Source organism: Musa acuminata, chromosome BXJ2-8 (genome assembly GCF_036884655.1).
Source record: "Musa acuminata AAA Group cultivar baxijiao chromosome BXJ2-8, Cavendish_Baxijiao_AAA, whole genome shotgun sequence".
Taxonomy (NCBI): Eukaryota; Viridiplantae; Streptophyta; class Magnoliopsida; order Zingiberales; family Musaceae; genus Musa; species Musa acuminata.
In genome coordinates this window covers 32,912,965-32,936,131 of record NC_088345.1, presented here as the reverse complement: position 1 = coordinate 32,936,131, position 23,167 = coordinate 32,912,965, and the positions used below count along the sequence as shown (strand labels likewise).

Sequence of the window (23,167 nt, the reverse complement as noted above, 5' to 3'; positions counted from 1 at the left end):
GAGAATAACAAAAAAGTAATTTTTGCTGGATAAAAGAGGAGGGATGACCAAGACGACGATGTCATACATCAACCAGAGCTACGATTGAAGAGTGAGCAGTAGGTAGGATAATTTGCGAAGTGAATGACCACTCATAAATATTATCTTTGTTCTGACCTTGGACTAAAGATGCCCACGTGCTCAAATCCTTGACAAGAAAAAAGTTAGGAAAGAATTCAATGGAGGTATTATTTTGTTTACAGAATTGAGAAATGGAAATGAGGTTTCTTTTAATGTAAGGTGCACACAGAACATCATCGAGTGTAAAAGTTGTGGTAAGTGAACTAAGCGTTGAGGAACTAGAATGAGTAATAAGAATTCTTTTACCATCATCGATGATGATATCTTCATTTCCATCATAGTTGTTGTGGATGGACAAGTTTTGAAGATCAGAGGTGATATGATGAGAGGCGCCCGAGGCTACTGTGATGGAGTAGGGAGTCTGGGGCGAGACCGATAGACTTTCGCGGAGTGTCCGACTTTATCATATAGTTGACAAACGACTCATTGGTGGCTTGTGAAGTCAAGACGCGACGGTTGAGAATTATGAAAGTTACCATCTTGATATGGATAAGGGGGGGTTTGGTCTGGGCCCCATAGGGCTAAGAGGCAGCTTAGCCAGATTGTTGTTGACGTGCTTATTATACTGGTTACTCTTCCCCTTGGATTTTTGATTGACCTGAGCTGTAATAAGTGGTCCGGGCAACCTATCATCATGCTTCAAGTACATCTCATAGTCGATCAACTTATCATAAAGTTCTTCGAATGATATTGGTGAGTCGTGTGCCCGAAGTGCTGTTGTCAGTTCTTTGTACTCACCTCCTAGGCCATTGAGGGTATGGATTAAGACTTCTTCATCACTGAGAGAATGACCTATCAAAGTTGAGTCGTCGATGATAACTTTGATATATTGTAGATAATCAACAATAGTACTTCTCTCTTGTTTCATTTTCATCAAATTAGAGAGAAGTCCGAGCATGCGAGTATGCGAGCGAGTTGCCAAAGTTGTTTGCAGCAATGAGCGAGAAATCTGCAGCGATTAGGTGAAAAAAAAAACTATAGCAGTTACATTTGCTAAAGCTTGTTGTGGCAGTAAAGATTGCTGTGGCAGAGAAATTGCTACGGCAGAGGGAAATGGCTGTAGATAGAAGCTGTAAAAACAACCACAGGAAGGCAGTGATGACTGTGGCGAGAGGTGACTGCTTTGTTGCTTTGGATTAATGTTGCCGAGATGCGCCGTGGTAGAGGAAATGATAGGCGATTGCCAACGCAGGTAGGAAAGATAGAAATTATAAAAGAAACTATGAAATGTATGAGATATAATTACCTAGTTCATTTAGACAGTGAATTCTAGATAGCTATTTATACATATTCAACAGGAAGATTATACATCTTAACTGCCTAGAGATTTCCTCAACTGCTAAATATCTTATCTGCTTATCACCTGAGAGTAGTTCAACTCGCAGTCTTCTAGGTTCGCTGACAGCTTCGCTCGCTGCCGAAGATACCAGTAAGAAGCAATCGCTAGAGCTACGACGACTACTGTAACAATCGTAAATGAACTCCTCTCCATCCCGATATGTAACAATCGTAAATGAACTCACATAAGACTGGTAATTTGCTACTGTAACTCCGCTCCATCCCGATATGTAGTGATTACTCGACGGATTCCCGGTCGCAGCTGAGAAGCCGACGTACATGCACTCCTCGAAAACCTGCGATAGATCTGTGACATTGGATATGAGAGGCCATCGTGGTTTGGGCACAGAGAGAGGTGATATGGTCACATTAAGTATCTCGGTGGCGCCATCGTAGTCGATCCAAGCTTGGATCGGTTGCCCGCTCTCCAGCATCACCGCCACGTTCTCGTGCTCGCTCGTGTAGTAGGACGCAGACTCGGATACGTCGGAGATGATGCTGTTGACCGCCGACGTGGTTGTCGTCGATGTCACGCTCCGTATCGTAATTCCTCGCGGTGTCGAACTCGACGGCTAATATATGATTGGAAGAGTTGCCGGTGTCGTTTCGGCTGAAGAGTCCGAGGTACGGACCACGTTGGGCTTCGGAGAGATTGTTCGAGGGAGAGACGACGAAGGCCAAGCCATGACCGCCTCCGCCGGTCAAAGAGACGATGTCGAACACGAAGGCGGTACTGAAGAGAAGAAGGCATGGCCGGTCTATCCCGATCGGTTGCATTTGTCAGCTGGAGGACTCCATCGGATGTGATGGTAGCAGAATCAGTCAAATTCACGTAATTAGCTCCTCGAAATCCATTGAAAAGGAAGTCAGTAGCAAGAGGGCGGCCATGGTTGGTGAAGAGGAGAACAAGGTATGGGAATCCGGTTGGTGATGCAGCATGTGGCTTGGTGAGTCGAATTAGGTATCGGCAGAGCAATGAAGGGACTCGACAAGTCCGCCGGTCTCAGAATTTAATGGTTGCTGTCCCTAAAAGGCCCACTACTCGCATGTGACACAGGAGAGGATTCATTGTGCAGTGCCATCCTCGGTATGTATGCTTGTTTCACAGGGAAAACTTAATTGAGAAGGTCGAGAAAAGTCAAAAGCTTGTTTTGGCCGGCTGTCGGCAAAAGATTTCATCTATTTTTCTAGGGTTTTTCATATATTGTTCCTTGTGAATTTTCATAATATATAAAGATATATTATATGTCGTTCTCCAGTATTAGTTTCCTCCACATACCACTGTCATTGATATCAATGAAACCATTACTGAGATGTACTATATTGAATTAAAAAAATAAAATAATTAAAATATATTTCATTTTTTACTACCATATAAGTTCTAAAGGGTATTTGTGTCAACAAAAATTTTAGTCAATAATCAATCGTGCAAGATTTACAGTGTAAGATTGAGGGCCAAAAACAACATCAAATAAATATTTTAATCTATAAATTAATTTAGCTGATAAAAATATTAATGATTAATCATAAGTCCTAAAATCAAATCTCAGTTTCATCATTTATTTTTTTACAAGAGAAAATATATATATAAATTTGTAAATATATATATATATATACACTATACGTAAATAAAAAAGGATATATAATATTATCAATTTTCTACCAAACTAACAATAAAGATAATAACCCAAACGTGCTAAGGTGCAATCTCATTCACTTTCCGTTCCGACCCCATCAAAAGGAACGGTGTGACGTAAACGTAAAGAGGTCACTATTTACACGCACATCAGCTCTTCAGGAAGGAATAAACCCCTCAGACCGCATAGAGTTTTCGAGTCATAGCAGCAATTTTGCTACTTATGGTTCCTTCTCTTACCTCTTCTGCATTGCATGTCCATTGCCCAATTTCTTCTCTTAAGCTGAGGAGAGTAGAGAGAAGGGTAGTGGATATGTACTCTTCGATCAATGTTTTCTTTACCGATACAAGAAAAACTATTTATTAATGCGAACAACGAGTACGAAAATAACACCTAAAATCAAAGCAACTGAGAGGGTGAGTCACTCCTCTGGGAATATTAAATTTGTTTTTGATCTTAAATAAATAAATTATTTATTTTAAGAGTCTTAATTAAAAAAAAAATAGAAGTCAACATTTCAATTGAAGTCAAAGTTTTAGGTTTGATCCTCTATAAATAGGAGACGATGTAATGTCTTAGATTCAATACTAAAGAAGAGATGTAAAAGATGCTGAGGGGCTGAGAGATCAGAGTTTTTGAAATTATAAGTCATTATGTTTAATTAGGATACTTAGCTTTTAAGTGTCCCTTTTATTCTCTTCTATCATCATTTTTTTTTATAATTTTTTTGATGCTCATCATATTTTTGACAGATTTTTCAATCACTCCCCTCTTCAAAAACTAGAATTTTATTAGTTCCAAGGATCACTGGCTGATCAATCGATCACTCTATTCCTTCTCCATGGTTAACTAATCAATTAATCACTCTATTCCTTCTCTGTATACATGATTCATCATATAATCATCAAAACATTACAACATAACAAAAATATCATCAATAATATTCAAGATATTTCAAGGTATAACAATATATATATATATATATATATATATATATATATATATATATATATATATTTGTATCATGTGTATTAAGCTTCCTTTAATCTAAACATGATACAAATTAATTAATTGAAAAAATATTTACCTCCGATTAAAGCTCTGACATTTTAGACATGAGAAGAAGAAAAAAAAAAGCTCCGATACGATGGCATCACATGAAGTATTCTTCTAATTACAAATGATTATGGGTTATAAAATATAAAATAAGGTATAATTATCGTTGTCAAATCTTTCTCACTTTTATCTCTATCTTATTTACTTCGGAAGCTTGATTCGATAATCGAAGGGATCACTTTGGAAACCTCATCCAATATCAATCTTTGTGTAAGAATAGCGATTCAAGATGGTCTCTTTTCCACATCGGACTCAGCTCATCAAGATCAACTCAACCACCTAACATCCAACTCCATCATGTTGAATAGAAGTACGAAGCCTCACCTTAGCAGCAGTACCACCGAAAAAACCTTCCTAGTAGTTATGTAGTTGCAGCCGATAGATAAGGTGTTACTAATATCATCATTTATAAATCATAAAATGAATGTGAGATAAGGTATTACCAATATCATCAACTGCTAAATGACATTCATTTATGGTCCTATAGTCCATAAATGATTGTTAGATAAGGTGTTACCAACATCATCATTTATAACAAGCCCTAAACCCTGCTTTAATTTCTCGATAAATGTTATAACATCAACTGCTCGGTGTTACATGCACAGGACTCCCAATTTTACTTTTACTTTTTATCAGTGGAAAAATAATTTTCAGAATTTGAATCATGATCATCTATGCCGTAAAAAAATTATAATGTTTCATATATACATGGTGTCACTTGTGTAACTGATACAGGTGTCGAGAACTACAACATTCTTTTTTTGCTGTATGTTTTGGATGCAGGCTATGTGTTCCTTGGATGACATTAGAAAGAAATAACGAAAATGATATCCAAAGTTGTATTTACTACGAGGAACATGAAGTTGACGTACGTTAACATGTATCCTTTGACTTCGAGTTGACGGGCACATGACACCTCATCGACGTCCTATAGGCCATAAATGAATCTCATGATATGGATTCTCAGTCAAAATAAATTCATAAGAACTGATGTCCCTTTAATTAAGGTTTTGGTTAATTTTTGCTAAACATATATGTTTGAATTGGTCGGAGCCTGATCAGAGCTGAAGGACAAAGATCCGATTCCTAAAGAATTTGCTACCCGTAAGTTATCTATTATATGATCATGAAAAATTCCAAAAAAAAAATAAAAGTTTCATGAAAGAAAGAGAAATATATCAAATGTGATATGCGCAACGTATAAACCATTCTTTGTATAGTAATATAATTTGTACATTAAACCATTCTTTCGAATTATCATAAAATAATCATCCCAAAAACGAAGTATACCGACGAGCACTTCACCTGTCCCTACCTACCACGCTTCTGTGTTTTTCCAATTACGAGGCAGGTAAGACTGGGTAAATGTGTTGGGATGTCTAAGTATGGTTTTCTCGCATTCAAGCTGCTGACGTGGGCCCCTGGGCTCCACGCCTCTGGTTTCCCGTCAGCCAATGAGACACCATTCACGATTTCCGGCTCAAACACGGGTTGGGGTCCCAAGCCGTAGACATCGGGTGGGGTCCCAAGACAGAGACATCGGTCGTGGTCCTAATGGGCGAGAGGAAATTGGTGCGTGTTTGCATCGGGGCAGCTGAACTCCAATCCCCAGCATTTATTTTGTCCGTGACGGCCACCCACACCACCTCGGTTGCGATGGTGGAGGATTTCTGATTCCCGTTCGGCCGCGGTTCTCAAGCTGGGGCTCCATTCGCCGGTCTCCATCAGACCAAAGCGCGAGCTTCCTCGACGACGACAATAAGGCCCACTGCGATCCCCCGAATCGTCAATCTCCCATTGCCCCCTCTCCCTTTGCGGAACTCGGAGGCAAAGGATCGAATCGACCGACGCCCGAGACCTGACTGCGGATGGTGGCGACGATGTCATGAGGGCGGTGAAGGGATGGCGAGGGGCGCGGTAGTGTGGGGGAGGGGCGGCGGCGGTGGCAAGTTCTGCTGCTCCTTCAAGCGGATCACCGTCGTGGTTTGCTGCGTTAATCTCGTCGCGGCCCTCCTCGTGCTCCGAACGTTCTACACCTCATTCTCCCTTGTTTCCTCGAGCGATCCGTTTTCGGGTACAAGGATGGCTCGTGTCTTGCTGTAACCTTGCTATAGTTGGCAAATCTCTTAGTTTTGGGGCTTACTTGCATTTTCATTGCGAATAAATTGAAAATCTTTAAGTCTAATCGCTGCTGCTGTTGTTTTGTGGAATTTATAGTGGATCAACTTGAGAGGATACAAGAGTCGATTAGGGTTCGAAGAGATGCTGAGCCCGTGGAGCTGGTTAGAGCGGTAAGCTCGCAGGTTCAAATTCTCATCAGTCTTATATAAGGATTTGATTGACAAAAAATGTTTTTGTTTTATGGATGTGAACAGGTGAGGAAACTGAGAAAGGAGCTCTTGAAAGACGAGAAGAGGGTTTTGAAGTTGCCGCAACCTGTGAAGCAGAAGCTGGCCAATGAGATTCTTGAGAAGCTGCAAAGCGTTAAAGATAACAATGTGACAGAACAACGAGGTGGGTGGTCCTTTCATATGATTGGATTTGCTGATCGACCATTTTTCTTGTGAATATTTGATTCAAGTTGGTCACTAATACATTGGAGTACAGAACTCAATGCTTTGACGAACTCAGAAAAAAAAAGTTCTGAGAAATTGATTGATTTTGCATTTTAAGGCATCTTAGATTTTGCAGGGACTTTGTATTTCAATCTCAGATTTGATTGATGTCTAATCTTATATGTTAGATTTGATTTTGGACTGATCTGATGTGGTTATGAACCACATCAGAGCTTCTATTTTGCAACTACTTTGGATTTTACCAAGAAACACAATCCATTCTTTTTTGGTCAAGTTTTGCATTGCATATAGGATCTTCAATTTTTGCAGGCATAGGTGACTCTGAGAGCATAGTTTGCACATTTTCTGGCAGACATTGCTTTTGACCATCTACAGTTTTTACCCGGCATCCAGTATAGGCTATATCTTTAAGCTAGCTTTTCAGCATAGATGGAGGCATTGCTTTGCTGCCGTTGAATCCTTTATCTAGTTATTCATGTTGCTTTGAATTCTGAATCACTATGGTATGTGATCCAGCTCACCATAATTGGGAGCCCAATCACATAATTGTTATTTATTTTCATAGATCACAACCAAAATATAGTCTTTATCAGAATCCCTCTCTGGGATTCATCCCTTAAAAGCTGAAAACACTGAACATACTATATTTATAAAAGAATTCAACAAATTTTGTTCTTGATCCTTATATATTTCATACTCGATGAATTTGGAAGATTGAAATATCCTTAATCTAATGTACCAAGCAACTTAAGTATACAATGGATACCACGATCTAGAAAAATCAAATAATTCTAGACTCATATACTAGAAGCCAAGTTTTCAAATACTGGTCTGGTGTCGTTATCAATCACTGGCTGAATTGGTACAGTACAGGTGTGGATTGGCATACCAACATTGATATGGATTGGTATCATCCTAATTAGAGAGAAAGAAGGAGAGAAGAGGGGGGAAGAAGTGAGGAAGAGAACTGGTGGAGCAGAAGAAGGCAACAGTAGAGGAGGTGGCACATCGGTAAGATGAGGCGATGATTTGGGAAAGGAGGAGGCCAAGGAGAGTGAATGAGAGAAAGAGTGAATGAAAAACAATGTGTGCACGAGAGAAGAAAAGAGGGAAAAATATAGCTGTGACACTAATTATCAAAATAAGAAAAATAGTAATGGTACCGGACTGTCACAAACTTAGCTGGTTTTGCCTAAGTCATGTGGCACCCTTGTGTGTCCGTCTACAAAGGACAGCCTCCCCGAAATCTTCTATAGCCTTTTAGGACTTACAAAAGAGAAAACGGGCTAGAGAAAGCATTTACTCGGGATTCACAAGCAACCATTTCAGCAAACACTTTATAGCCAATGCAAATTACAACCATAGACTTCACAACTCTGAACGGTCGTACAACAAAAGGTCCAAGATGATCCATTACAGATCGAAATACCCACAAGTGCCCATATAACACAACCTTCATTTACAATTCTAAAGCGGCCACCAAAGCTAACCAAAATGGGGCTGCCAAGTCTACGGCCAACCCTTTACATGTTGTGCAAAACATGAACAAAATCGAAAGACACGGACATATATGAACATTAAATCAAACATCTCGTTTATAACTTTGTCCATTACATTCTCCTCTACTTATTCCTTCGATGTCCTCGTTGAACCGTTTGTAGATGCTACATCTCATTGCCTTTGCTGAGTCTTCAATCTTCCGCTATAGATGCAATGCGCCTCTTGGCTCCTAGCTGCTCTCTGTCGTTGTTGTTGAGTAGTCAAATTTTGATCCGTCGTGCTGCTTCAACTCGCCAATGACTCTGACTCTGGTGTACGGTCGGCTGAGTTGTGTTGATCCCTATTGCTTCTTACGGATCCTTCAGATAAAGGAAAAGACCTTCCTTGTTATGCGCTAGTCTCTCAAATGCCTCATGCCACTTGAATTTGGTGGATGCCTGTTGGAGCCTTAACGAGCATCGCCTCGTAGACTTTAAAGCTTTTGGGGTCTTTCCTCCACAAAATCTGTCTATCGATTCTTTTCTCATTTAGCTGTCACTTCCAACTAGCTTCGCATCATTTCCGCTTTTGATTGACATTCTATTGAGAAATGAAGCAGACAGTCTACTCTTAGTTGCACCAATCATCATTGGTGAGGATTTGACAACTATTGTCTTCCATTAGATTTTTTCAAATGGTCTTTGAACCTGTGCAGAGCTCCTTTGCTGGATAAATAGGAGAGCTGGGGTATTTGGTTTCACTCATTCTCTTAAGAGTTGAAAAGACAATGGTTACTTGACTTCGCTTGCCTCATCGAGGGTTGTACTTTATGCATCAAGTTGATTACTAGTCTTCGCTTGCTCTTTACTCACACTTTCTAAGCATTCGAAGTCTTTGCACTCTTTACATTGGGTTAGCTACTGTGATTCGCCTTTTCATTACCATCGAACTTTTTGGAATGCAAGAAATTTTGCCCGAAAAGAGTAAAATTTCACCCCGACTTGGGGCAATTCTCTGATAGTTTTGGTCGCCTTTGGGATTGTACCATCTCTTCTATCATCTCTGCTGCCTACTCCTCTGAGTAGCAAAGGTATAACACTGCATATTGCCTACTTCGTTCCTTGATCGAGCACTCTTGCATCACCCCAAAGTCCTCCACTTTCGACTATCTTGATGAGAAGCTTGTTGACACTGGTCTTATGAAGTTTCCTAGCCTCTACCTTTCAGCCTTGTCTTGATACTTGGAGTTTGCCTATGCATTCACCACCTCCTTGACTCCTTCACAACCAACGCTCTCCCTTAATGAGAGCAAGGGATTTATGACTCCACGGAAGTCCCGCCTCTATGGTACCGTGGCTCTATTATTCATCGCTTTACATTTGTATCTCTTTCTTTGCGATCAATAGATCCACCTTTGCGGCACTGTGGCATTCCTCCAAGTCCACCTTCATTCTAATCGGTGCTTAGTTTTGGATAGCTAAGTTCCTTTGGACTCTTCGTCGCTTCCTCGTCCCTTTCGATTGCTTGCTTCAACACCTCTATGTTTTTTGAGCAATTCCCTTAGGTCGATAAAAAGACAGACTACAACTCCCATACATGGTCTTCGCCATCATGTTGTAGGGCTTGTGCCAATTCTGTTCTCCTTAGCTTCATCGGTAGTAACATTCGCTTGCTCGACCTTGTCCTCTAACTTGTAGGGCTCCCTTAAGCGAATATGAGCTCTGGAGCGGTCCAATTCTCCAACCACTTCGATCATACCTCTACATGATCAAGTCCCCCTATGGGACTCACTAGTACTTACATTCGGAATTCCCTCTCGGTGGTACATAGCCTTCATATGCTGATGACCAAAGCTTTTATCCGATGTAAAATTCGATGCACGCACGGAAGACCTGCCTCTACGGTACCATGACATTCACTCTTTGAGTCTATAACCCTTCTTGTTGTCGTGTTGTACATTGAAGTAGAGCTCCTAGTAGCTCTCGATTATACCTTCTTATGACCTAGTCCCTCGTGGGACTTGTCTCGTGTGTGTCACATTGCCTCAAACTGTTCCACCACGATCCTCTACACCATGTCGCCTCCTGGTGACATCTCCATTGTATATTGTTCATTGTGAGGTGAACTCGGACTGTGATCTCTCTATGCGTGGCTTTTGCTAACACATTGCAGGGCCTCTGTCACCTCCGATTATGTTCGCTTCCTTGGTAGTCGATCTTCGTCCACCAGCTCTCGAGTCACACCCGGACGAAGCATAGCTCTGGGGCAGTCCTTCGCCTAGTAGCTCCCAAAGTCCATCGACTTCGTTGAAATTGGTGCACCATTGTTTGGATCATATGCCTTTGTCCTCCCCTAGCACAATCTCTACTGCACATTGCTTTCTTCATGACAACTCGAATGGCAGTACTATGACATATTCTTCAAAAGTACATGCCTCTATGTCTTCTTGTCATGTAACAAGGCATTTTGACCCTAACTTCGCCTCCGCAAGTTGAGTCGCCTTAGTTTCTCTGTTAAATGCTTCTCTGAGATAAGGTGCATGTGCCTCGAAGCTCCCTCATCTTTGGCATCATGTAGGATGAGTCGCTTCATCAGAAAGAGGGACCCATGGAACGACATGATCTCGCTCTTGCCTCTGTAAGTATTTATGTCCTTGACCTCTATCTAAGGAAAGCTTTGTGCCTCCACTCTATATTCCGTCTTTTATATCGACTCCCTTCATGTGGTTTGGGTACTTCATCAAGTTACACCCAAGTTGTTCCACTTCTCGATTTGCATTAAGTTGATGGTAGCCCTCGTGCCCACCATTTCACAGGTCAGCCCTTCGTTGAGTTCGATCTCCATATCAGCTCCAAGTGTGCCTTTATTTGGTGTTGCCTTGGGTCGCTCCCCCATATGATCTCGCAATGCGTCCACCGATACATTACCTCATATGAGATCATGCGACGACTCCTCGTCGCTCGCTCGGTTCGTTGAGCTTTATAGAGTTATCGTCTTGAGGTACTCCCTTCTCAACATGTGTGGTCCGTTACATATGATTCTTCCTCTGGAGAGCCGAGACTTATCCCTCCTGGATATCTGTTCCGTTGGAGCAACTTCTCTCTTCGCATTCTTCCCTCGGGAAGTTTCGGAGACCACTATCCTCTTGGACTACTCCACCTTGCCGAACAAACTATACATTGTTTTGCCACCGCAAACGCACTTGCTAAATTGTGACTCTTCTCCAATGCAACCCCGCCCTCGCTGCACCCATTGAGGCCTAGCAACATATTGAACTTGCTGCACACTTCAGCTTCCTACAGGCGTATCCTTCTCATGCCGAAAAGAAAGTTTCAATGCTCCATAGCGCTGAGTTTCGGTTGCCTTAGGATGACCATGAACATTCCATCATCCGCATACAAGCCCCGCTAGGTTCCCTATGTTTGCATGCTAAGTGTTTCTATGTATGCTTGTCACGTTCTGATACCAAAGTCATGAACTTAGTTGGTTTTGCCTAAGTCATGCAACACCCTTGCGTGTCCATCTGCAAAAGTTACCCTCCCTGAAACCTCCTATAGTCCCTTAGGACCTACAAAAGAAAAAATGGGTTAGAGAAAGTGTTTCGCTCAGGATCTACAAGCAACCATTTTAGCAAACACTTTATAACTAATGCAAATTACAACCATAGACTTCATAAGCTCTGAACGGCCGCACAACAAAGGGTCAAAGATGGTTCACTACATATCAAAAATGCTCACAAGTGTCCACATGACATAACTTTCATTTACAAGCCTAAAGTGGCCACCAATGTTAACCAAAATGGGGTTGCGAAGCTTGTGGCTAGCCCTCTACATGCTGTGCAAAGCATGAACAAAATTGAAAGACATGGACATATATAAGCATTACATTAAACACTCCGTTTACAACTTTGTTTATGACAGGATAGTAAACTTATCATCCTTTAAGTTTAGCATAGTAAGCTTATCAGGTGAAATTCATATTGAACAGAAACAGACAAATTGTTCGATCTGCATCTTGGGTGGCTATAGACTGATAAATATTGGCATGCACCAATTGGTTTGAGTAGCTTAAACTTTGCTACAAGCCAAATTAAAAGGCATATTTTGTATAATTACCTGTCCTGTGACAATAGCATTCCATGTTCTATGTAATAGTGCTTATCAACTTTTCTTAAAAGAATAATTTGGTTCTTTCTATGACAGTCTTTCTTCCTTTTCTGAACTAGCTACTTCAACTCCAAGGGAACTTTGCTTTTGTTCAAGGTCATGATTGGTTTAATTTCTTGATGTTTCAGCAATCACTGAACTACATATTGTTGAATCTCGGATTTTGATGATGAAATCAATTGATGAGTTTATGGACTAATAAACGTTTGAGATAAGTGACGCAGGAGAAACTTCTATCATGGATGTGAACCATCAAAAGATAAATCATTGAAACAGGAGAATTAAACGTTGGGCCGGAGAGCATCATGCCAAAGATTGGACGTCGGGTCGGAGGATTGGTCGACGTGTCGGAGGATGGACTTCGTCCCATAAGTTCAGGTATCGGGCTAGAAGGATCGGGTATTGCACCAAGAAGATTGGATGATGTGGGAGGTCAACATACTAATAGATCGGACAATACGTCGAAGGAAAGAATGATGCATCGAAGGTTTGGATGAAGTGCTGGATGAACAGATGATATGACGGATAACATGTTGAAGGCTTCATGATTGTAATTAGAGTTGTTAAGTCTTGATCGAAGTCGTTTAGAGTCTAATTAAGTTGGTTTTGGGGCGTAACCATGTCAACTTGATTAGGACCCATTGGGCTTGAACCAGGGTCGAAATGGGCCTGTTGGAAGACCAATTCAGTGACTTGGGGTTGGGCTGGGGCGGTGGTACCGCCTGAGAGTTGGAAAGCACTATTTGTGCTTTTCCGAGAATCCCGACGATAGTACCGCCCAAGTAGGCAATGGTACCGCCAAAGCCTAAATTCCCAGGCTTTGTTTGGCGATGGTACCACCCAAGAAATACGTCGAAGGAAGGAATGATCCGTCGGAGGTTTGGATGAAGTGCCGGATGAACAGATGACATGATGGACAACGTGCCGAAGACTTCATGATTATAATTAGAGTTAAGTCTTGATCGAAGTTGTTTAGAGTCTAATTGAGTTGGTTTTGGGACGTAACTGTGCCAACTTGATTAGGAGCCCATTGGGCTTGAACCAGGGTCGAAATGGGTTTGTTGGAAGGCCAATTCAGTGACCTGAGATTAGGCTGGGTGGTGGTACCGCCAGGCCCAAGCGATGATATTGCTTGAGAGCTGGAAAGCACAAATTATATTTTTTCGAGAATCTCGGCGATAGTACTGCCCAGGCAGGCGATGGTACCGCCAAAGTCCAGATTCCCAAGTTTTGTTCGACGATGGTATCGCCAAAGCCTAGATTCCCAGGCTCTATACGACAGTAGTATCGCCCGGCGCAAGCAGTAGTATCGCCAGTATCCCGAAAACTCGCGGACTTGAATTTTTTGCTCTATTTTTAAACCATTTGGGTCTATAAATACTCCACTCATGCTTGCATTGTGGTTGTCTGAAAACTTATGATTTAAAGTGTGTAAACTCTCTTGAAAAGTGTTGAGTCTCTTCTTCTTTAAGTTTAGAGGTCATACTAAGGAGGTGTGGTTTTCTTGTAAAAGAGAGATGTAAAGGTTTTCTCTAAGTTTGTGAAAAGGAGAAAGGGTTATAATAAGGGTAGTTGATCTTTGTCCATTGAAAAAAGGATCGGTAGTGAAAGTTGATGGCCTTGAGGGAAGAGTAATCGGGAGTAGACGTAGGTCAGGACGACCGAACCACTATAAATCTGGTTTGTATTTCTCTTTATATTTTTTCTTATTATTATTAACTGATTTAGTTGCTCACTATTCTTATTCTCATTGTAAGTTAAACGTATTTCCTATACATATTTTTTGAGCGAAATTTTTTAAATTAAATTTTTTTTCGAAGGCACTAATTCACCCCACCCCCCCCCCCTTCACACTTAGTACCTTTACGATGCTAACATATATGTCCCTGGTATATCTTTCTTTCAACTAGTCACTTTGTGATTTAATAGGATTCATTTACATTCCTGTCAATGAGGATATAACTTATCTTCCTCTAGATAAGCGGCCTGGACCATCCAAAATGAGGTGGTCTACATACTGGTTCATGCCTGGACTGGTGAATACTGGTAGGTATAAACTGGTCCAAGGTGAAATTGAGTTCCATGCCATTATTTAGGATTGAAATTCTGTGATAACATTATCTAACTTTGTCTGATCAATTTTCCAAAACATTCTGTTGATACTCAAGCCAGTTCACATGAGAACCAATGGCAGTGAGAAGGTTTCAAAGTTAAATCTAAATCCTGGATTTGTATGCTTCCAGGGACATACTTCCATATTAAGAGCCAACGCATGACAGGTTGCATTTAACTTCAGACATGCACATTAGCCAGCAAACCTACTGCATCTGCTAATTTACATTTTTCAATTCAATTGTAGCTTATATGCATTCTTTTTTGAGCAGAAGCAGTGTACCTATGGCGTGTTGAAAAACTTAAAGAAGTTAAAAGGGTGACAAGTTCAAAATCAAATTTAAATTCAAGCATCCCTTTTCAGGAAGCAAGTATGCTGCCTCTGTTGGAAGCCTATGAATAGAAATATGATTATTTTTTTAAAAATATATGATATATATATATAAATCTAAATTGTATCACCTTTGTTTTGTAGAAATGTTGAAAAGAGCCTTGGCGTCTAATTGGCAAATGTTATTGGAAGCGATTGGTCTATGGTTGCCAGCTGATGTTGTTCACACTGAACACAATGATAAACCTGAAAATGAGCAGGACCTTGGTAACTCTGTTCACCAGTTGGAATCTTCTTCAGTCTTATTTCATCTCTATGTTATCTTCAATAGTTTAACCTCATAGGACATTAGTTTTTCTCTGCAAATTTTATGAGCCCATATGTGTCTTGTGCTGTTATAAAGATATGTTGGTTAGGACTCTTGTGCTGTTATAAAGATATGTTGGTTAGGACTTACTCTTATTACACTTACAAGCATCTAACTTGAGGTCTCTTAATGTATCTTTTTGCAGAGGAGATTATTCCTGGTCGACCCCTTCCTCCTGAATGCCATGCAAAGACTCATACTGATTATGATGGAGCTGCTGTGAGATGGGGGCTTACCCACCATCAAGAAAGTGCTGCTGATTGTTGTCAGGCTTGCTTAGATCAGGCCAAAAATGCAAAACCAGGGGAAATGAAATGCAATATCTGGGTTTACTGCCCATCAGAGTTTGGGTGCTACTCACCAGATATATACAAACACAAACATCAGGAGTGCTGGCTGAAGCAGGTACTACTGAATTCGTTGATGCAGTATTGCTTCGTGTACATTGGATCATAATTTGTTGTAGAATTGTAGATTCTTCTTCCTTTTAATGAAATGCAAACTGTCTAACTTATGACATTTTTTTAGTTCAACAAGCAAACGTAAACACAAAATAGAATACAATATTACAATTGACAAGTTTATTGGTGGCATATGGGAGAGAAACATGGAGCAGCCTTTATAGAAGTTTGAGACATATCTGAGCCTATGTTGACTCATAAATTTCCCTGATAATTGGATTCTCTTGTGGCATCATTTACAAAATTAACTATGTCAATTACCCATCAAGGATAACTGCTTTTACCCGGTTCAAGCAGCATTTACATAATGATCTGAATTTCCTACTGCTCTAATAACGTCTATAGAATGAGAATTAACCACATGTCCCAAAATGTTGAAATCCAAGTTATCAATAATAAGCCACTTGATATCCAATCCATTCATTTCCCATTAAAGAAATGGCTATGAGGATGCCACAATTTTCTCCACTCTTAGAGCTTGACATCCTTCTCAAGGGATAACAATAGCGAGGACCAGGGTTTGATGTGTAATTGAGGAACTTCCCATCATGTGGTGACCCCTTTTTGGACGGATATTTTCCTACATAGGGCCACAGAGCTGATGTGATATTATTTATACTGATTTGTGCTTTCAGATATATGGTCTTCGTCTCTTGTAGTATAAGTCGCTCTTTGCTGGTGGTTAATGATTTGCACACTATCTAGTATCCACATGGCATGCCATATTGCCTAATTATTTGGGTTTTTGTCAGAAACTTCTCATTCTAATTCATGCGGCTTGCAATTGCCTGTAATTCCCTAGCAATCTGTCCGATTGAATGTTCACTGAAGACACCGTGAATCCTAGTTTAGTCAACACAGGTTGATCCGTTAATATTTTAATATAATATTTGTAAAAATTCAAGCCTGAACCATGTGAATTCTGTTTTTATAGAGTACTGATAGATTGCTCTTTGAGAAAGGTTATATATTTACCTATTATTGTTCATTTCCGTGTAGCACTAGTTGAGACTATTACAACTTTCTTCTATTTTTTTTTGATGTAATATACATTACTTTGTAAAAGCCTTTGTATTATGTAAAATCCTGGAGAACTTGCTCTTCTTTTTGCTTTTCATTATTTTCCTTGTTTGGGGTAGATGTTTAGCTATGTAATCTAAACCTGATTGGAACTTATGCTCTAACTTCCCATTGTCTTTGGCAAATATCAAATGCTGCACATTTTGTTTTGGAAAATCTTCTTCTTCGCTGAGCGACTCTTAGTTGCTATTCCAGTGAATCCAACCTTAATCTTGAGGTTTAGGATGTTGCTTCTTGTAGCCTGGTTGTTGCAGGTGCCTCTAAAATGTCTGAATTTAACTGGCACGCTATGGGTTCATGTTTTGCTTAATTGACTTCTTCACTGACATGCAAATCTTCCTTTTTTTTCTCATCTGCAAGCTTTTCATATTGTCAAATGCAGGCTGAAAAACCACGGTTGAACTTCAAAGATGAGTATTCTGAGTCATACAGGAACAATCACCCCAATGCACCCGTGGTCGTGCCATGGATCTCAGGCATTGTGGGAGCATAACCAATGCCATCTCCTTTCTCAATGCCGCAGATTTACTTGAAAAGAAGGGAAAAAAAGAAGAAGAAGAAAGACGGTCCACAGCCATGTTGCCATCTCCTTTCTCAGTGCTGCAGATCGGGTGCGGGCGTTCACCATGACATCTAAATGATCTGGCCGTTTGATCCTGTGGCCACCATTTTTCGTTTCAGTTTCAGTTTCACGGGGACACAAAGGTTTCATCTACATATACTTGTATTCTTTATGCCTTGTAAATTTGAGAGAGGCATCGAAATGCTTTGGGAGGATTAATCAGCTTATAATTCATTGTAGGGTTTTTTTGAGTTGCAAAAAGCATATGGATGTACAATAACTATGGCAGTCTCGATGAGAAACCTCAAGGTGGGCCATGTGATGACGTTTAACTTTCATTTACAAGTTTCTTGTAATTGAATTTTACTTTCATCGAGATATTTATGATATTGATTGAGTGGCATAACATTTGTGAAAGTTGTGTAAGCATTAATGAAGATTGAAGGCCACGTAGCACAAATCTACCGGTTTCATATCAGGACTGTCCTTCAGATTCTGACGTCAACCATGGCACGTGGGAAAACAGTTCGTTTTTTATGTATTTTTCTCGTATTTAAAAATATGGAAGAGAGAAATATAAGTTGTTTTTTATTCCATATCTTAATTTTAACTCTGAATTTCTTTTTAACTTCCAAATGTGTCATCATGAAAGGAATACGTTTTGAATTAGAAATGACGTGGCCTTGGAATTCATTAGCGAAAAGAAGGAAAGTATATATCAGATATTATCATTTCCGAACTAACCCGAATTATATATATATATATATATATATATATATATATATATATATATATATATATATATATATATATATATATATATATATATATATATATATATATAATTTTCCATGAAAAGTTCCTATGCGATGCTTATGAGTCAAATATAATATTATTCAAGAATGTTATCTGAATCCAAACATTTAGATATTTGAAGTCAAACTTGATTCCAGAATTTATTTTCTATGCCAAATCATTCTAAACCTAATTTGTATGAACGAGACTGATGGAGGTGTCTAAAAGAATCAACCAATGTCATTTTCATTTAACAATAAAACGATATTTATTGTTGCATAAATATTATGCAATTTGACTCACATGTGAGCGTTATATATTTATTTACTGTAATATTTTTAAAAACATTATATAATTCAATTTTCTGAAATAATTCATAAATTGTCTGAATTTATTTATTTATATTTTGCTTTGAGAACTTCAGGTTTTTTCTCCCAAGCAAACAACTATTTAGAGCCCCTTTTTTTACTATTGACAATCTCTTATTATTCACAATCCTTTTTAAAAATTAATAAAACAATATTTTACTATTTATTATCCTTATAATTTTAATTTTTTCCTTTTTTTCCTTCTCCATGTTCCCTACGATCATTGCTTGTACACTTTGTCATCATTGATATTCTCTAGTACTCCCTATCATCGATCATCACTCTCTAGCTCATGCCTGTCATCGATCACCACCTCTAAGCATGCCCCTCTTTGTCGATGGTTGCTCCTTGACCTATGCTTCCTATCATCGATTATCACCCTCCAAACTGTGCTCCTCCCGTCCTCACTCTAGCTACACTATGTACATTTATAAAAGGAGGAAAGGTATTTATGTACATTTATAAAAGGATACTTTTAAAATATTAAAATTTTCTAAAATAAGATTGTAAATAGTAATATCTTTTTCCAAAAAATAATGTTTTACTTACTTATTCAAATTATTTTTTAAAAAAAGATATCATCAAAGGAAAGTTAAAAGTATTACACCCCATAAATTGGAGCTCCAAGCTTCACTTCACTCCTGAATTCTCCAGCCTTTATATTAAGATCTCTAAGAATAAAAAAGAACTTGACAATTGGGAGAAGTAGAACAAACTCCCTAATGTCCAATATAATAGGTATAAATAAAAAACCAAGGACCTCCATTGTTCGTTTGACAAATCTGAGGTTCAGAGCATTGGTTTTGACCAAAACATTATTACGTCTCTCTTGCCTTGCTCTCTTCAATCCTTTCAGCAAAGCAAGAGCTTTAGTGAGCATCGGATTGGATGCATCACAAATTGACAATCAGCAACTAGTAAGCTCTCATCACTGTCCTCGAAGACAAAGTCGATTTTTGCCAAAGAATTCTAATCGCTGAATGAGCTATCGGTCTCAATACCCCCTAGTTTGAATGAGCCATCGGCTTTCTGCCTGATGTGTTAGTCTCTCCGGTGTAAGCCAATACAATACATTCATTATTAAGTAGATAAGATTTCCTCAAGGCAGTCGAGGAAATCTCTACAGTTGAGAAAAATCCTCCATGCTGATTGTGTATAACCTCCCTACTGAGTGTGTATAAATAGCTATCAAGAGCTCACTATCAAAATGAACTAGACAATTACATCTTATATATTTCATAGTTTCCTCCTCGTTCCTACATCTCACTCGAGTGAGAAGTGCTGTTGTCGCCTTACCACCACAGCCATCACTGCCTTCCTGCGGCAATAGGAACGATTGCAATTTTTACAGCTTCCATTTGCAGTTGCTTCCCTTTGCCGTAGCAATTTCTCTACAACTGTAACTACTGTAGATATTTTCTTTTTTTCTTTTCACCTAATCGCTGCAGATTTCTTGCTCATCGCTACAGCCTCCTCTGTAGTGCATCGCTGCAGCCTCCTCTGCACTATCGTTGCAGCCTCCTTTGCAGCGCATCGATCTACTTTTCTCCTCCTCCATCCCTCCTATATCTTTACATCTTTTGTAAAGATCACTTAAACCGTCACAAAATATCTGGGATGTCTTCATTTTCCTCTTCTGATATTCCTGTCCCTATTTCTGCAGGGTCTCTAAGCACTTCTCAAAGTCTTATCACCATCAATGCTGCAGCACTTATTCCCTTCAAATTATCTAAAGGCGACAACTACGCATTTTGGCGGGCACAACTTTCTAATCTTCTATTTGGCTATGATCTCCTAGGTTACATTGATGGCTCTCTCCAGTGTCCACCTGAAATGATCAACATCCTAGATGAACCCAGTCTAGTGCCAAATCCAGCCCATAAACTATGGTTACGTCAAGATCGGCTCATCCTCCAAGCTATTCAAGCTTCCGTTGCTGGATCCATTGCTCCGCTGATATCCTCATGTACGACTACTACAGAAGCATGGTGTAAGTTACAAACAACTTTGGCAAATCGCTCGCGTACTCGCATGCTCGGACTTCTCTCCAATCTGATGAAAACAAAACAAGAGGGAAGTACTATTGCTGATTATCTACAACATATCAAAGTTATCATCGATGATTTAGCTTTGATAGGTCATTCTCTCAATGATGAAGAAGTCCTAATCCATACCCTCAATGGCCTAGGAGGCGAGTACAAAGAACTGACAGCAGCACTTCGGGCACGCGACTCACCAATATCATTCGAAGAACTTTATGATAAGTTGATCGACTATGAGATATACTTGAAGCATGATGATAGGTTGCTCGGACCACCTATTACAGCTCAGGTCAATCAAAAATCCAAGAGGAAGAGCAACCAGTACAATAAGCACGTCAACAACGATTTGGATAAGTTGCCTCCTAGCCCTATGGGGCCCAGACCAAACCCCCCTTATCCATATCAAGGTGGTAACTTTCAGCCATCGCATCCTGACTTCACAAGCCACCAATGAGTCGTTTGCCAACTATGTGATAAAGTTGGACACTCAACAAAAGTCTGTCGGTCTCGCCCTAGACTCCCTACTCCATCACAGTGGCCTCAGGCGAATTTCATGGCTACTCCAACTCCTACCCAACCCAATTGGATTATGGACTCGGGCACCTCTCATCACATCACCTCTGATCTTCAAAATTGTCCATCCACAACAATTATGACAGAAATGAAGATATCATCATCGGTGATGGTAAAAGAATTTCTATTACTCATTCTAGTTCCTTAAGGCTTAGTTCACTTACCATAACTTTTACACTCGATGATGTTTTGTGTGCAACTAACATTAAAAGAAACCTTATTTCCGTTTCTCAATTCTGTAAACAAAATAATACCTCAATTGAATTCTTCCCTAAATTTTTTCTTGTTAAGGATTTGAGGGGGCATCCTTGGTCCAAGGCCAGAACAAAGACAACATTTATGAGTGGCCATCCGCTTCGCAAATTACCCTTCCTACTGCTCACTCTTCAGTCGCAGCTCCAGTTGATGTATGACATCGTCGTCTTGGTCATCCCTCCCCTTTTATCTAGCAAAAATTACTTTCTCGTTATTCTCTTCCTACCTTGAAAATCAGTAACACTGTCAATCATTGCGATGCTTGTCTTTGCAATAAAAGTCATAAACTGCCTTTTGGGATAACCTCCATTTCTTGCTCTAAACCATTTGAAATCATTTATACCGACGTGTGGGGCCCTGCCCCAATTCCTTCTTTTGACAAGTTTCGCTTTTATGTCATTTTTGAAGACTATTTTACTAAGTACACATAGTTATATCCTCTCCACCATAAGTATGATGTTTCCCCAGTATTTACCAACTTTCGAAAGTTGGTCGAGAATTTTTTTCAATCTTCCATTAAAACAGTTTACTCTGATGGCGGAGGCGAATATCAAGCCCTCGCATCCTGTCTCTCTGCTTGTGGTATACAACACCTCAAGTCACCCCCACATACTCCCCAATTGGTTGGCTCTGCCGAACGCAAACATCGGCATATCATTGAAACTGGTCTCTCCCTTCTACATCAAGCATCCATGCCACCACATTTTTGGTCAGTAGCTTTTCAAACTGCAGTTTATCTCATTAATTGTATGCTCACTCCAATCTTACAATACCAGTCACCATTTGAAAAATTATTCCATAAGCTTCCAAACCTTCATATATTCAAAGTTTTTGGTTCTTTATGTTATCCATGGCTTCGTCCCTATGCGTCACATAAGCTAACACCACGATCTAAGCCTTGCACTTTTATAGGCTACTCTCTTGAACATAATGCTTTTCGATGCTATGAACCCTAAACTAAAAAAGTCTTTATATCATGTCATATTATTTTTGAGGAGTCTGTCTTTCCTTTTCAAAATAATCTTAACATGCCAACTACTCCGATAAACATGCATCACTGGAATATCCCTCCGATCTCATCACACGAACCTCCAATGACACCATCCAGTCCTTACCCTCAAGATCCGCATACTACTATTACTCCAGTTCAACAACTTCTCACTCCCTCTATTTCTCCACTCCCTTCCTCACAAGTTTCCCCTATTAATGAAGCAATACCTTCGGCAACATTGCCACTGGCTTTACCTTCTCCTAGACCTAGTGACGTTGTCATGCCGATGGTTGGCCCGGTCCATGACAGTGACTCGCCCTTGGCTATACCCCCAATACAATCTATCATTTCTATTCCCCCTCGACATCCAATGACAACACGCTCCAAAAGTGGTATTGTCAAACCACGTCAAGTCTTTGACTTACATGCTAAAACAAGTTCCTCCACTAAGGCCAGTGAACCCACTACAATCACTCAAGTTCAAAAATCTTCTCACTAGCATAAAGCTATGTGTGACGAATATGATGCTCTCCTCCATAACTCTACATGGACCTTAGTACCCTTTCATCACACACAAAATATTATCGGGTGTAAATGGGTCTTTCGAATTAAGCGGAACCCAGACGGATCCGTTGCCAGATATAAAGCATGTCTAGTCGCCAAAGGATTTCAGCAACGACCTGGTGTCGACTTCACAGAGACATTTAGTCCCGTTGTTAAACCTACAACAATCCGTCTTATCTTGAGTTTGGCCATCTCAAAGGGCTGGCACATACGATAATTGGATGTTAACAATGC

At 39.9% G+C, this 23,167-nt stretch overlaps 1 protein-coding gene across 3 annotated transcripts; it reads left to right on the top strand.

Annotated features, from left to right (window-relative positions):
• Window positions 1-5,816: 5,816 nt before the first annotated feature.
• LOC135584640 (uncharacterized) lies at window positions 5,817-17,738 on the top strand. Of its 3 annotated transcripts, none has more exons than XM_065121342.1 (7): window positions 5,818-6,285; window positions 6,429-6,502; window positions 6,587-6,725; window positions 14,823-14,915; window positions 15,020-15,142; window positions 15,388-15,647; window positions 17,166-17,738. In XM_065121342.1, exons 1-7 carry the CDS (start codon window positions 6,114-6,116, stop codon window positions 17,274-17,276), a joined length of 972 nt encoding a protein of 323 aa, XP_064977414.1. In that variant the 5' UTR covers window positions 5,818-6,113; the 3' UTR covers window positions 17,277-17,738. The 3 variants fall into 3 exon arrangements, with proteins under 3 accessions (XP_064977415.1, XP_064977414.1, XP_064977413.1); XM_065121341.1 differs by having other exon boundaries at window positions 5,819-6,285; window positions 14,817-14,915; XM_065121343.1 differs by lacking the exon at window positions 14,823-14,915 and having other exon boundaries at window positions 5,817-6,285.
• The last annotated feature ends 5,429 nt before the right edge of the window (window positions 17,739-23,167 follow it).

Coding starts and splice junctions, on each gene's coding strand:
- LOC135584640 (XM_065121341.1), top strand. CDS start 6,114: ATGGCGAGGGGCGCGGTAGTGTGGGGGAGGGGCGGCGGCGGTGGCAAG. Junction 6,503..6,586: donor CCGTGGAGCTGGTTAGAGCG/GTAAGCTCGCAG, acceptor GGATGTGAACAG/GTGAGGAAACTGAGAAAGGA. Junction 6,726..14,816: donor CAATGTGACAGAACAACGAG/GTGGGTGGTCCT, acceptor TTTTTTGAGCAG/AAGCAGTGTACCTATGGCGT.